At 40.6% G+C, this 16,072-nt stretch overlaps 1 protein-coding gene across 7 annotated transcripts in view; it reads left to right on the top strand.

The window, feature by feature from the left end:
* Positions 1-16,072, top strand: part of LOC139752900 (uncharacterized) — a 172,176-nt gene that overhangs the window by 111,068 nt on the left and 45,036 nt on the right. For all 7 annotated transcript variants that reach the window (XM_071668939.1, XM_071668944.1, XM_071668937.1 and 4 more), the window contains exons 16-17: positions 10,705-10,800; positions 15,636-15,869. In XM_071668939.1, the coding sequence (XP_071525040.1) occupies positions 10,705-10,800; positions 15,636-15,869 (330 nt within the window). The remainder of the gene's footprint in view (positions 1-10,704; positions 10,801-15,635; positions 15,870-16,072) is intronic.

A 16,072-nucleotide genomic window follows, 5' to 3' on the forward strand; every position in this document is an offset into this window, starting at 1 on the left:
GTATATCTCCTGAGAAAAACACCTATAATATTCATTCCCACACAAACCAACCAGTCTCCCTCCTTAAATTTATTCATGTTTTTGACCACCTATGCTTTGCCCATGTATGCAAGAAGAGGGTAAAACCAAATTCAATAAAAACAAGACCTTCAGTATCCTCATCATGTACTTCAGCCAGTCTCCCTCATCATTCATTTATAGCATGTACAGCAAATGTCTAAATATATTTATGTTATTCACCACCTGTTCTGTGCCTGTGTATGAAGTACAGTAAACTTGTGTAACCATGTTGAATTGATAGAAGGAAAAAAAATACCTCATCCTCACTTAATGTCACAAGCTACCAGAGATGTCAAGCTTGCACCCCCCTTCTTTGCTTTACAAAGCAGTGGTCCAGACCAACTTTATGAGTGTTTTCCATTCTTTTAAATGTCAGTTTATTGTAGCATCATTAACTGTGACAGTACATCAGACATCTGTGATCCTACCACACTAATGATGCCGCACCTGGCAAATTGTGATATGTCATCTCACTTAACCTCTAAATCCCCAGAGGAAAAAGGAGTTATGAACTTGGCAACCCACCCTTCCCCACGGCTTCACTTACCTCACCTGAGTCATGCAGCTTAGAAGTAAGATCAGAGCCAGCCACTTTCCACCTTAATGAGAGAAGCTCCACCTCCTTCCTTTCTCTGCAAATCACCATCACGCTTCGTCATCAGACATATCAGTCATGTTACTGCCTACTCGGCTTTTCCAACCTATGGGAAGCTATATCACTCTAATGACCCCCGTCATGACATGACCTGGCTGCTCCGTATTCATCCAGGTGTCACTGAAGGCTTACCAGTCAAGCATATGACATGCCTCAGACAGCCAGTGCACCACTCTGGTACCTGAATTCTTGGCTACATGACTTTATACTCAAGAAGCCCTGCATGTGCCTTTCCATCTTTAGCAGTCCTTCATGTGACTCAGGATACTTCATCTTCCTGACAGATCTCTGTGGGGCCACAGCATGAACTACAGGACTTTTACCTTCATGGTTTCCTGTAAAAGCTGCATGAGACATAGCAGTCACGCCCCCTTATGGACACCCACTTTACCCCCAGCACCTTCACAAGCACCATGGGAATCCTGCCATACCACTGCCACCCACAACCTCCCACCTTACCTTACCTTCATTACTACAACCCTGTGCCTCCAGTAACACTGTGCCCTGGGTTTGGTCATGTTTCTTTATAACCCAATAAAGCACTGTGATGTTGTTGCTTGTGTTTCCTTAACCTCTGTCTCGATCCATCAACAAAAATATATGAAGCATAACAATAGAACACCGCTAAACTTCTTTTTTTCTAAGTAGCTTGTACTTGGAAGTTTTTTGAATTTTTTTTATACTTAATCATCGCTACCTATGTTAGTGCCAGGAACAGAAGAAGAAAGGCTGTGTCTACTCGCATTTGTTCTCTAGTTGTCACATGTGATGCACTGAAACCACGGCTTTACTTCCACATCCAGATTCCATAGGCCTCTCCATAGTTTTCCCCAGACACTTCACATTTCCTGGCTCATTCCACTGATAGCACATTGGCCCCAGTATAGCACAATGTTCCAGTTCACTCTATCCTGTGCACACCATTCACCTACCAGCATGTTTAAGTATTCACCCACCTGCATGTTTTAGCCCCAGTCATTCAAAGTCTTTTTCACTCAGTACTTCCATCTCCAATTTGGTCTCCCATTCTCCTTGCACCCTCCTCTTTAGATACATATATTTTCTGTCAACCTCTTTCAATCAGTCTTTTCATATGTTCAGATAATTTCAGCACACCCTCTTCACTCTCAACCGCTCTTTTTATTACCACACCTCTTTCTTACTCTTTCATTACTTACTTCCTTAAAAATTTGGATGAAGTCTTTTTTAGTCTTAGGCAGACCTTCTCAGATGTTTGCGTAATATAGCTTGTTGGAGGATCGGGTTGCTGTTTGCACCAGATTAGACAGATTTGAATCAATGTGAAAAGAGATGAGCTTTTTTTAAACAAACTCTTATGTAAAGAGAGAATACATATTGTCAGAAGAAGGCTGTGCTGATGTCAGCATAGTAAGCAAATTTGTCTGTCTTAAAGTTTAATAGGATATCTCCCAGTTTCTTAGTGAAGGTCTCACCTTAAGGTAATCATAATGTGAAAGATTGTTGCCCTTTAGTGGCATCATTACTGTATCCTTAAGAAATAATTTCAAAATAAGTATTTTTTTTTAGTATTAACCGTTTGGATATTCATTATGATTTCACAGGTATTCTGTCTGAAAATATTTCATTTGTTCTTTCTATATCTCTGACACCTGTGATTGTTTTGAACAATCACATGTTTACCAAATGGTGTCCTAGCTTCATCTCTTCGATGTATATCAACTGACTGTTATATTTCTCTCTTGTGTCTCCCCTGATGATGTGATTATTACACAAAAGTGCACTTGGGAACTTTTCGTGTTTCATTTTCCCCTTGGACTCATAGGAATATCCTGATCACACACAAAATCGTCATCCTTTCCAATATATATATATATATATATATATATATATATATATATATATATATATATGGAGAGAGTGAGTGAGGAAAGATTGACCAAGAGGATATATGTGTCGGAGGTGGAGGGAACGAGGAGAAGAGGGAGACCAAATTGGAGGTGGAAAGATGGAGTGAAAAAGATTTTGTGTGATCGGGGCCTGAACATGCAGGAGGGTGAAAGGAGGGCAAGGAATAGAGTGAATTGGAGCGATGTGGTATACCGGGGTTGACGTGCTGTCAGTGGATTGAATCAAGGCATGTGAAGCGTCTGGGGTAAACCATGGAAAGCTGTGTAGGTATGTATATTTGCGTGTGTGGACGTATGTATATACATGTGTATGGGGGGGGGTTGGGCCATTTCTTTCGTCTGTTTCCTTGCGCTACCTCGCAAACGCGGGAGACAGCGACAAAGTATAATTAAAAAAAAAATAAATAAAATGAAAAAAAAATAAAAAAAAAATATATATATATATATATATATATATATATATATATATATATATATATATATATATATATATATATATATATATACATACATGTCCACACACGCACACATACATACCTATACATTTCAACGTATACATATATATACACACACACAGAGGTATACAGTATACATATATGCACATGTACATAATTCATACTTGCTGCCCTTATTCATTCCCGTCACCACCCTGCCACACATGAAATGACAACCCCCTCCCCCGCATGTGCACGAGGTAGCACTAGGAAAAGACAACAAAGGCCACATTCGTTCACACTCGGTCTCTAGCTGTCATGTATAATGCACCAAAACTACAGCTCCCTTTCCACATCCAGGCCCCACAAAACTTTCCATGGTTTAACCCAGATGCTTCACATGCCCTGGTTCAGTCCATTGACAGAACGTCGACCCCGGTATACCACATCGTTCCAATTCATTCTATTCCTTGCACGCCTTTCACCCTCCTGTATGTTCAGGCCCCAATCGCTCAAAATCTTTTTCACTCCATCTTTCCACCTCCAATTTGGTCTCCCACTTCTTGTTCCCTCCACCTCTGACATGTATATCCTCTTGGTCAATCTTTCCTCACTCATTCTCTTCATGTGACCAAACCATTTCAAAACACCCTCTTCTGCTCTCTCAACCACACTCTTTTCATTACCACACATCTCTCTTACCCTTTCATTACTTACTTGATCAAACCACCTCACACCACATATTGTCCTCATACATCTCATTTCCAGCACATTCACCCTCCTCCGCACAACTATCTATAGCCCACGCCTCGCAACCATGTAACATTGTTGGAACTACTATTCCTTCAAACATACCCATTTTTGCTTTCCGAGATAATGTTCTTGCCTTTCACACATTTTTCAACGCTCCCAGAACTTTCGCCCCCCTCCCCACCCTGTGACTCTCTTCCACTTCCATGGTTCCATCTGCTGCCAACTCCACTCCCAGATATCTAAAACTTCACTTCCTCCACTTTTTTTCCATTCAGACTTACCTCCCAATTGACATATCCCTCAACCCTACTGTATCTAATAACCTTGCTCTTATTCACATTTACTCTCAGCTTTCTTCTTCCACACACGTTACCAAACTCAGTCACCAGCTTCTGCAGTTTCTCACCTGAATCAGCCACCAGTGCTGTATTATCAGCAAACAACAACTGACTCACTTCCCAAGCTCTCTCATCCACAACATAGTGCATACTTGCCCCTCTCTCCAAAACTCTTGCATTCACCTCCACATCAACCCCATCCATAAACAAATTAAACAAGCATGGAGACATCACACACCCCTGCCACAAGCCTACATTCACTGAGAACCAATCACTTTCCTCTCTTTCTACTCGTACACATGCCTTACATCCTCGATAAAAACTTTTCACTGCTTCTAGCAACTTGCCTCCCTCACCATATACTCTTAATACTTTCCACAGAGCATCTCTATCAACTCTTATCATATGCCTTTTCCAGATCCATAAATGTTACATACAAATCCATTTGCTTTTCAAAGTATTTCTCACATACATTCTTCAAAGCAAACACCTGATCCACATATCCTCTACCACTTCTAAAACCACACTGCTCTTCCCCACTCTGATGCTCTGTACATGCCTTCACCCTCTCAATCAATACCCTTCCATATAATTTCCCAGGAATACTCAACAAACTTATACCTCTGTAAGTTGAGCGCTCACCTTTATCCCCTTTGCATTAGTACAGTGGCACTATGTGAGCATTCCGCCAATCCTCAGGCATCTCAGCATGAGTCATACATACATTAAATAACCTTACCAAGCAGTCAACAATACAGTCACCCTCTTTTTTAATAAATTCCCTTGCAATACCATCCAAACCCGCTGCCTTGCCGGCTTTCATCTTCCGCAAAGCTTTTACTACATCTTCTCTGTTTACCAAATCATTCTCCCTAACCCTCTCACTTTGCACACCACCTCAACCAAAACACCCTATATCTGCCACTGTATCATCAAACACATTCAACAAACCTTCAAAATACTCACTCCATCTCACATCACCACTGCTTATCGCCTCCCCATTAGCCCCCTTCACTGATGTTCGCATTTGTTCCCTTGTCTTATGCACTTTATTTACCTCCTTCCAAAACATCTTTTTATTCTCCCTAAAATTTAATGATACTCTCACCCTAACTCTCATTTGCCCTCTTTTTCACCTCTTGTACCTTTCTCTTGACCTCCTGCCTCTTTCATTTATACATCTCCCAGTCATTTGCATTATTTCCCTGCAAAAATCATCCAAATGACTCTCTATTCTCTTTCACTAATAATCTTACTTCTTCATCCCACCACTCTACCCTTTCTAATCTGCCCACCTCCCATGCTTCTCATGCCACAAGCATCTTTTGCACAAGCCATCACTGCTTCCCTAAATACATCCCATTCCTCCCCCACTCCCCTTACGTCCTTTGTTCTCACCTTTTTCCATTCTGTACTCATTCTCTCCAGGTACTACCTCACACAAGTCTCCTTCCCAAGCTCGCTCACTCTCACCACTCTCTTCACCCCAACATTCTCTCTTCTTTTCTGAAAACCTCTACAAATCTTCACCTTCACCTCCATGAGATAATGATCAGACATCCCTTCAGTTGCACCTCTCAGCACATTAACATCCAAAAGTCTGTCTTTCGCACGCCGATTAATTAACACGTAACCCAGTAATATATATATATATATATATATATATATATATATATATATATATATATATATTTTTTTATTTTGCTTTGTCTCTGTCTCCCACGTTTGTGAGGTAGCGCAAGGAAACAGACGAAAGAAATGGCCCAACCCACCCCCATACACAAATGTATATACATACACGTCCACACACGCAAATATACATACCTATACATCTCAATGTACACACCCACACACACATATATATATATATATATATATATATATATATATATATATTTTTTTTTTTTTTTTTTTTTTTTTTTTTCCGCTGTCTCCCGCGTTTGCGAGGTAGCGCAAGGAAACAGACAAAAGAAATGGCCCAACCCACCCCCATACACATGCATATACATACGTCCACACACGCAAATATACATACCTACACAGCTTTCCATGGTTTACCCCAGACGCTTCACATGCCTTGATTCAATCCACTGACAGCACGTCAACCCCGGTATACCACATCACTCCAATTCACTCTATTCCTTGCCCTCCTTTCACCCTCCTGCATGTTCAGGCCCCGATCACACAAAATCTTTTTCACTCCATCTTTCCACCTCCAATTTGGTCTCCCACTTCTCCTCGTTCCCTTCACCTCTGACACATATATCCTCTTGGTCAATCTTTCCTCACTCATTCTCTCCATGTGCCCAAACCATTTCAAAACACTCTCTTCTGCTCTTTCAACCACGCTCTTTTTATTTCCACACATCTCTCTTACCCTTACATTACTTACTCGATCAAACCACCTCACTCCACACATTGTCCTCAAACATCTCATTTCCAGCACATCGACCCTCCTGCGCACAACTCTATCCATAGCCCACGCCTCGCAACCATACAACATTGTTGAAACCACTATTCCTTCAAACATACCCATTTTTGCTTTCCGAGATAATGTTCTCGACTTCCACACATTTTTCAAGGCTCCCAGGATTTTCGCCCCCTCCCCCACCCTATGATTCACTTCCGCTTCCATGGTTCCATCCGCTGCCAGATCCACTCACAGATATCTAAAACACTTTACTTCCTCCAGTTTTTCTCCATTCAAACTTACCTCCCAATTGACTTGACCCTCAACCCTACTGTACCTAATAGCCTTGCTCTTATTCACATTTACTCTTAACTTTCTTCTTTCACACACTTTACCAAACTCAGTCACCAGCTTCTGCAGTTTCTCACATGAATCAGCCACCAGCGCTGTATCATCAGCGAACAACAACTGACTCGCTTCCCAAGCTCTCTCATCCACAACAGACTTCATACTTGCCCCTCTTTCCAAAACTCTTGCATTCACCTCCCTAACAACCCCATCCATAAACAAATTAAACAACCATGGAGACATCACACACCCCTGCCGCAAACCTACATTCACTGAGAACCAATCACTTTCCTCTCTTCCTACACGTACACATGCCTTACATCCTCGATAAAAACTTTTCACTGCTTCTAACAACTTGCCTCCCACACCATATATTCTTAATACCTTCCACAGAGCATCTCTATCAACTCTATCATATGCCTTCTCCAGATCCATAAATGCTACATACAAATCCATTTGTATGTAGGTTTGCGGCAGGGGTGTGTGATGTCTCCATGGTTGTTTAATTTGTTTATGGATGGGGTTGTTAGGGAGGTAAATGCAAGAGTCCTGGAAAGAGGGGCAAGTATGAAGTCTGTTGGGGATGAGAGAGCTTGGGAAGTGAGTCAGTTGTTGTTCGCTGATGATACAGCGCTGGTGGCTGATTCATGTGAGAAACTGCAGAAGCTGGTGACTGAGTTTGGTAAAGTGTGTGGAAGAAGAAAGTTAAGAGTAAATGTGAATAAGAGCAAGGTTATTAGGTACAGTAGGGTTGAGGGTCAAGTCAATTGGGAGGTGAGTTTGAATGGAGAAAAACTGGAGGAAGTGAAGTGTTTTAGATATCTGGGAGTGGATCTGTCAGCGGATGGAACCATGGAAGCGGAAGTGGATCATAGGGTGGGGGAGGGGGCGAAAATTTTGGGAGCCTTGAAAAATGTGTGGAAGTCGAGAACATTATCTCGGAAAGCAAAAATGGGTATGTTTGAAGGAATAGTGGTTCCAACAATGTTGTATGGTTGCGAGGCGTGGGCTATGGATAGAGTTGTGCGCAGGAGGATGGATGTGCTGGAAATGAGATGTTTGAGGACAATGTGTGGTGTGAGGTGGTTTGATCGAGTAAGTAACGTAAGGGTAAGAGAGATGTGTGGAAATAAAAAGAGCGTGGTTGAGAGAGCAGAAGAGGGTGTTTTGAAATGGTTTGGGCACATGGAGAGAATGAGTGAGGAAAGATTGACCAAGAGGATATATGTGTCGGAGGTGGAGGGAACGAGGAGAAGAGGGAGACCAAATTGGAGGTGGAAAGATGGAGTGAAAAAGATTTTGTGTGATCGGGGCCTGAACATGCAGGAGGGTGAAAGGAGGGCAAGGAATAGAGTGAATTGGAGCGATGTGGTATACAGGGGTTGACGTGCTGTCAGTGGATTGAATCAAGGCATGTGAAGCGTCTGGGGTAAACCATGGAAAGCTGTGTAGGTATGTATATTTGCGTGTGTGGACGTGTGTATGTACGTGTGTATGGGGGTTGGGCCATTTCTTTCGTCTGTTTCCTCGCGCTACCTCGCAAACGCGGGAGACAGCGACAAAGTATAAAAAAAAAAAAAAAAAAAAAAAAAAAAAATCCATTTGCTTTTCTAAGTATTTCTCACATACATTCTTCAAAGCAAACACCTGATCCACACATCCTCTACCACTTCTGAAAGCCATGGTGACATCACACAGCCCTGCCTCATACAAACATGTATCCCGAAACTTTCACTCACCTCTCCATCCACTGTTACACATGCATTTGCTCCTCTATAGAAGGCTTTTCCACCATCTAACAGTTGTCCCCCCATACCACATATCCTTCACATCCTACAAAGCATTCCACTCAACTCTGTCATATGCTTTCTCCAAATCCATAAAAGCTCATTGTCATATGCTTTCTCCAAATCCATAAAAGCTCATTGTCATATGCTCATTCCAAATCCATAAAAGCTGCATACAGCTTCTTACTTTTCGCTAAATACTTTTCCACAGTCAAAAATCTTTACTACAAAAATCTGATCCACACATCCCCTCCCTTTCCAAAAATTTCCTTGCTCTTCACTTATTCTGTATTCAGCCACCTCCATCACTGTATCAGTTAATATTCTTGCATACACGTTTCCTGGTAAACTTAAGATACTCATTCCCCTATGATTGCTTCATACACCCTTAGGACCTTTCTCTTTGAATAAAGGAATAATAATAGTTTTCACCCAATCTTCTGGCACAACCTTCTGTTTCCATGCTAAGTTGCATATATGATGCATCCACTCTAGCACATTTTCTCATCTGTACTTCACCAGTTAGAAATAAAAATAGTTATGAACTTTCTTACTACTTTTCTAACACAGTAAACCTGTGGTTTCTGTGTATGGCACCTAATTTCGTTATAGTACAAATTAGACTTTTTTTGATACATTATACCATCCATAGCACGTCAGCTGTAGCTGCCTCTCATTTGATTTTTACTTTTATAGGTATGCATAGAACATCTTAAACTTTGCAAAACACTTTGATCTAAGTTAGAAAAGTAAAAACAACAATCATGGTCATAACAGGTGTTTCTTAGAAATGATTCTAAGGAATACCTCAGAGTCCGAGGTCATCAGCATCAACATTTGCTCAATCTCTTTTGTTGTCAGGACTGTGTTCTGCCACCTGCTTATGGTGTCTCAGAAAGAGTGCAAGAAAATTTTTAAAGGAAAGAGCTAGCATTAAAGAGTTGCTTGTAGGAGTGAAAGGGTTGCCATCTGTGAAAACTTAATGAATTATATGAATACTTTCTTTTATAGAGCAGAATTATACACAGATAATATTCACGACATAATATGAAGCCATCTTGTCCATTAGTTACCCAATATGTGTTTAGGTGGTTGTTTACATTATGTAATTCAGACTTTTGGAGGTGGCAGCACTTACTAGGTTTTGTTTTTCACTTCATTATACAGATAGAATGAAAAACTGCTGGGTTAAGGGAAATCTTTTATGACAGAGGTAGACTACAGTCACATATCACATCCAAATTTGTTGGAAAGTAGTTGCCAGTTGCTTGGTGTCTTATCCATATGTTACATTTATGCCATTGTTATACATTTTATGCAGTAGTTCATTCTTAGTCACCATGAAATTATTTGTTGATAACCGTTTCTTCATATTAATGTAGAAATCTCAGTCACTGAAACATTTATTGAATGCTTTTGCATGTTGAATGGATAATCATGGATGTAATGCAGTTACCAGCTACTTTCATTGAAGAAAATTAGAGTATACATAAAAAGAAGAGGATCATGTCTACACAAGTCAGTTTTCATACACAAGGGGAAGAAATAGAAAAGCAAGAAAAGATGGTACTAAAAGTAGGGAAATGAATTTATCACAAACTGAAAACATCACATAGGTGAATATGGCTTAGAAAAGGAGTATCAGCTAGAAAAATAACATTGTGGAAAAAAGTATCCATTGGAAGATGTCTCCTTACGTTTCCTACAGTAGTTCATAGCACCGCATAATCAATGGTCTGCTCCAGACTGATTGCAGTTTAAGAAATGGTAGCAAACATGAAATTAGTGAGGGTTGCCTCATCAATTTGATGGGTCAGTGTGCACAAAGGAAATAGTAGAATTAAGGAAGAACAGAGATTGGGAAATTGAAACATTGTTAGGATTGCTTAATGTATAGTATGTGAATAGCTTCAGATACTCTAGGAATGTGGCTAAGAAAGAGAATGGTGAGCATCAGAAGAAATATCTTCTTGACAAAATTCCTTTATTACAGTATATGTTGTTTCTTATGAAGGTATGTAATGTTTCAGTTGGAGGTTGTCAACATTGAAAAACGGGAAGGAACACAACCAAGTTCAGTTGTGGAAGAAGGCTCTTCTCAGTTGGAAAACAGTTCAACACCTCAGGTGAGACATGATTGTAAATTCAGAGGTTATTGAGCTATTCTCATGTGGGTTGTTCAGACATTCATGATAAATTTTTAAGTGGTCGATCTCTGTTGCTTGTTTCTCATCTTCAGACTACATGCAGCATTTTTTTTCGTATTGACTTGGTGTGATGGCTATCTGCCAGATGATATTTTTTCTTATTAACTTGGTATGGTGGCTATATGCTAGATAAATTGAAAACAGAGAATGATGTAGTACTGAGAGATGTGGACTTGGACATGATTTTTTTTTTTAATTTTGGAAATATCCTGAAATGCAAATAGAAGAAAATGAACAGACAGAGGCCTCATACCAACAAATGGCATTGCCATCCAAAATTCTATGGTGGGTTTCAACCAGATAGATATGTCCATAAATATGTGCTCACTGTTTCCTTCAGAATACTTTTGTGGAGCTTATTTTTTCTCATTATTTTGAGCAGTCATATAATGAAATGCTAGAGGGGGAGTATACATTTCCATGCTACTGGAAGTGGTGCAGCTTTGAGCTGCAGGAGCCTTTAGACAGTTTACTGAATAACTCGAGGACTCTCAGTGAAATAGGAAATAAATCTGAGCCTTGAAGGCTCAGATTAGGGTGTCTAAATGTGTGTGGATGTAACCAGGATGAGAAAAAGTAGAGATAAGTAGTATGTTTGAGGAAAGGAACCTGGATGTTTTGGCTGAGTGAAACGAAGCTCAAGGGTAAAGGGGAAGAGTGGTTTGAGAATCTTTTGGGAGTAAAGTCAGGGGTTGATGAGAGGACAAGAGCAAAGGAAGGAGTAGCACTACTCCAGAAACAGTTGTTGGAGTATGTGATAGAGTGTTAGAAAGTAAACTCCAAATTGATGTGGGTAAAACTGAAAGTCAATGGAGAGAGAGAGGTGATTATTGGGGCCTATGCACCTGGGCATGAGAAGAAAGATCATGAGAGGCAAGTGTTTTGGGAGCAGCTGAGTGAGTGTGTTAGTGGTTTTGATGCATGAGACCGGGTTATAGTGATGGGTGATTTGAATGCAAAGATGAGTAATGTGACAGTTGAGGGAGTAATTGGTGTACATGGGGTGTTCAGTGTTGTAAATGGAAATGGTGAAGAGCTTGTAGATTTGTGTGCTGTAAAAGGACTGGTGATTGGGAATAACTGGTTTAAAAAGCGAGATATACATAAGTATACGTATGTAAGTAGGAGAGATGGCCAGAGAGCGTTATTGGATTATGTGTTAAATAATGGGTATGTGAAAAAGCGACTTTTGTATGTTAATGTGCTGAGAGGTGCAACTGGAGGGATGTCTGATCATTATCTTGTGGAGGCTAAGGTGAAGATTTGTAGAGGTTTTCAGAAAAGAAGAGGGAATGTTAGGGTGAAGAGAGTGGTGAGAGTAAGTGAGCTTAGGAAGGAGACTTGTGTGAGGAAGTACCAGGAGAGACTGAGTGCAGAATGGAAAAAGGTGAGAGCAAAGGACGTAAGGGGAGTGGGGGAGGAATGGGATGTATTTAGGGAAGCAGTTATGTTATGCGCAAAAGCTGCTTGTGGCATAAGAAGCGTGGGAGGTGGACAGATTAGAAAGGGTAGTGAGTGATGGGATGAAGAAGCTTATAAGTGAAAGAAAAGAGAGAGGCATTTGGACGAGTTTTGCAGGGAAATAGTGCAAGTGACTGGGAGATGTATAAGAGGTAGGAGGTCAAGAGAAAGATGCAAGAGGTGAAAAAGAGGGCAAATGAGAGTTAGGGTGAGAGAGTATCATTAGATTTTAGGGAGAATAGAAAGATGTTTTGGAAGGAGGTAAATAAAGTGCGTAAGACAAGAGAACAAATGGGAACATCGGTGAAGGGGGCTAATGGAGAGGGAATAACAAGTAATGGTGGTGTGAAAAGGAGATGGAGTGAGTATTTTGAAAGTTTGTTGAATGTGTTAGATGATAGATTGGCAGATATAGGGTGTTTTGGTCAAGGTGGTGTGTGAAGTGAGAGGGTCAGGGAGACTGATTTGGTAAACAGAGAAGAGGTAGTGAAAGCTTTGCGGAATATGAAAGCCAGCAAGGCGGCAGGTTTGGATGGTATTGCAGTGGAATGTATCAAAAAAGTGGGTGACTGTGTTGTTGACTGGTTGGTGAGGATATTCAGTGTATGTATGGCTCATGGTGAAGTGCCTGAGGATTGGCAGAATGCATGCATAGTGCCATTGTACTAAGGCAAAGGGGATAAAAGTGAGTGTTCAAATTACAGAGGTATAAGTTTGTTGAGTATTCCTGAGAAATTATATGGGAGGGTATTGATTGAGAGGGTGAAGGCATGTACAGAACATCAGATTGGGGAAGTGCAGTGTGGTTTCAGAAGTAGCAGAGGATGTGTGAATCAGGTGTTTACTTTGAAGAATGTATGTGAGAAATACTTAGAAAAACAAATGAATTTGTATGTAGCATTTATGGATCTGGAGAAAGCATATGATAGAGATGCTATGTGGAAGGTATTAGGAGTATATGATGTGGGAGGCAAGTTGCTAGAAGCAGTGAAAAGTTTTTATCGAGGATGTAAGGCATTTGTACGAGTAGGAAGAGAGGAAAGTGATTGGTTCCCAGTGAATGTAGGTTTGTGGCAGGGGTGCGTGATGTCTCCATGGTTGTTTGATTTGTGTATGGATGGGGTTAGGGAAGTGAATGCAAGAGTTTTGGAAAGAGGGGCAAGTATGCAGTTTGTAGATGAGAGGGCTTAGGAAGTGAGTCAGTTGTTGTTCGCTGATGATACAGCCCTGGTGGCTGATTCTTGTGAGAAACTGCTGAAGCTGGTGACAGAGTTTGGTAGTGTGTGAAAAAAGAAAGCTGAGAGTAAATGTGAATAAGAGCAAGGTTATTAGGTACAGTAGGGTTGAGGGTCAAGTCATTTGGAAGGTAAGTTTGAATGGAGAAAAACTGGAGGAACTGAAGTGTTTTAGATATCTGGGAGTGGATTTGGCAGCAGATGGAACCATGGAAGTGGAAGTGAGTCACAGGATGGGGGAGGGGGCGAAAGTTCTGGGAGCAATGAAAAATGTGTGGAAGGCAAGAACATTATCTTGGAAAGCAAAAATGGCTATATTTGGAGGAATAGTAGTTCCAACAATGTTATACGGTTGTGAGGCGTGGACTATAGATAAGGTTGTGCGGAGGAGGGTTGATGTGTTGGAAATGAGATGTTTGAGGACAATATGTGGTGTGAGGTGGTTTGATCAAGTAAGTAATGAAAGGGTAAGAGAGATGTGTGATAATTAAAAGGGTGTGGTTGAGAGAGTAGAAGATGTATTGAAATGGTTTGGTCACATGGAGATAATGAGTGAGGAAAGATTGACAGTGGATATATGTGTCAGAGGTGGAAGGAACGAGGAGAAGTGGGAGACCAAATTGAAGGTGGAAAGTTGGAGTGAAAAAGATTTTGATTGATCGGGGCCTGAACATGAAGGAGGGTGAAAGGCTTGCAAGGAATATAGTGAATTGGAACGATGTGGTGTACTGGGGTTGACATGCTGTCAGTGGATTGAACCAGAGCATGTGAAGCGTCTGGGGTAAACCATGGAAAGTTTTGTGGGGCCTAGATGTGGAAAGGGAGCTGTTGTTTCGGTGCATTATACATGACAGCTGGAGACTGAGTGTGAACGAATGTGGCCTTTGTTGTCTTTTCCTAGCACTACCTCGTGCACATGCGGGGGGAGGGGATTGTCATTTCACGTGTGACGGGGTGGTGACAGGAATGAATAAAGGCAGCAAGCATGAATTATGTGTATATATGTATATGTCTGTGTATGTGTATATATATGCATATGTTGAAATGTATAGGTATATATATGTGCATTTGTGGACATGTATGTATATACATGTGTATGTGGGTGTGTTGGGCCATTCTTTCATGTGTTTCCTTGCACTACCTCGCTAACACAGGAGACAGCAACAAAGTTTAATGATAATAATAATGATGATAATAATAATAACAATAGAAAATAGGAGGTGGAAGGTTGGAGTGAAAAAGATTTTTTGCAATCAGGGCCTGAGCATACAGGAGGGTGAGAGGCGTGCAAGGGATAGAGTGAATTGGAATGATGTGGTATACTGGGGTCGACTTGCTGTCAATGGATTGAACCAGGGCATGTGAAGCGTCTGGGGTAAACCATGGAAAGTTTTGTGGGGCCTGGAGAGTGGGTAGATATAACTGCCAACCTGGGCAGTCTGGTTCACTCACAACCCATGCTCTTGCAGATAGTTTGAGGGCTGAGAGCATGAATGTATAACTAGTTAACTCCCTAGGAAAGAATTGTTCAAAGAATGGAGAATACCAATATATTATTGGAGAAAAGGTTGGAAATTAGAAGGATATGACACCATGTGATCCATGCCATCTTTCATCATTCACTGGACTCCACCCCAGAGAGAAAATGTCTCTCATTCTTTAAAACCCACGTTTTTGTTTATGCCCCAGAGATCTGACCTTGCTGATGGTACTAATGCCCATGGTGGGACAATAAAACAATGGATACATTAATACAAAAGATTAAAAAAAAATATTAAAGATGTATTTCTGGTCATACTGATGTGCAGATAGAATTTTTTTTTTTGAATGATGAGGGATATTTTTATTCATTTAAGGTAGAAGTTTGTGAAGACTCGCTCAAGTAAGAGAATGAGAGAATATATAACAAATGTCTTAAGGTGTGAATGAATGTGATATACATAATCATGCTGTTGAGCAATGATTATTATTAGTTCCCATTTTGTGTAATGGAATCAGTATTTCATATACAGAATACAAAGGTACACTTTTTTCAGTAATCTTTTCTTTTTTTGACAGATAGAAGAAAAAGTGAATGAAAAAGTCAGTGTATGCGGGGATGGTCATATAGGACAATCAGGTGTCATAAATCAGCATTGTCCTCCAGAAGAAGACACCAGCCTTCAAATAGAACCTCTCAGTCAATCCCCATCTCTTCAAGCAAGTAATGGTGAAGTACCCCAACCACCTGTATTTCAGCCAGACCCAAGCATTGCATACATATCACCACCTGCAAGTATACCAGCATCACAGGTAAAGTTTGATCTAGAATTGCATGTGCTTTGAAAAATTAGTTGTGTTTTTAACTTGAAGTTTTTCTTTCAAGACATCACAATGTGTTACTTTTACTCCAGTAAGATTCTTTCTGGACTGCCATGAGAAGTTTTTCAAAAGGACTCCGGAAAAATCACATTTAGGTTTCTCTTAGTAGCTGGTATACCATACCCTGATATTAT

Source organism: Panulirus ornatus, chromosome 13 (genome assembly GCF_036320965.1).
Source record: "Panulirus ornatus isolate Po-2019 chromosome 13, ASM3632096v1, whole genome shotgun sequence".
Lineage (NCBI taxonomy): Eukaryota > Metazoa > Arthropoda > Malacostraca > Decapoda > Palinuridae > Panulirus > Panulirus ornatus.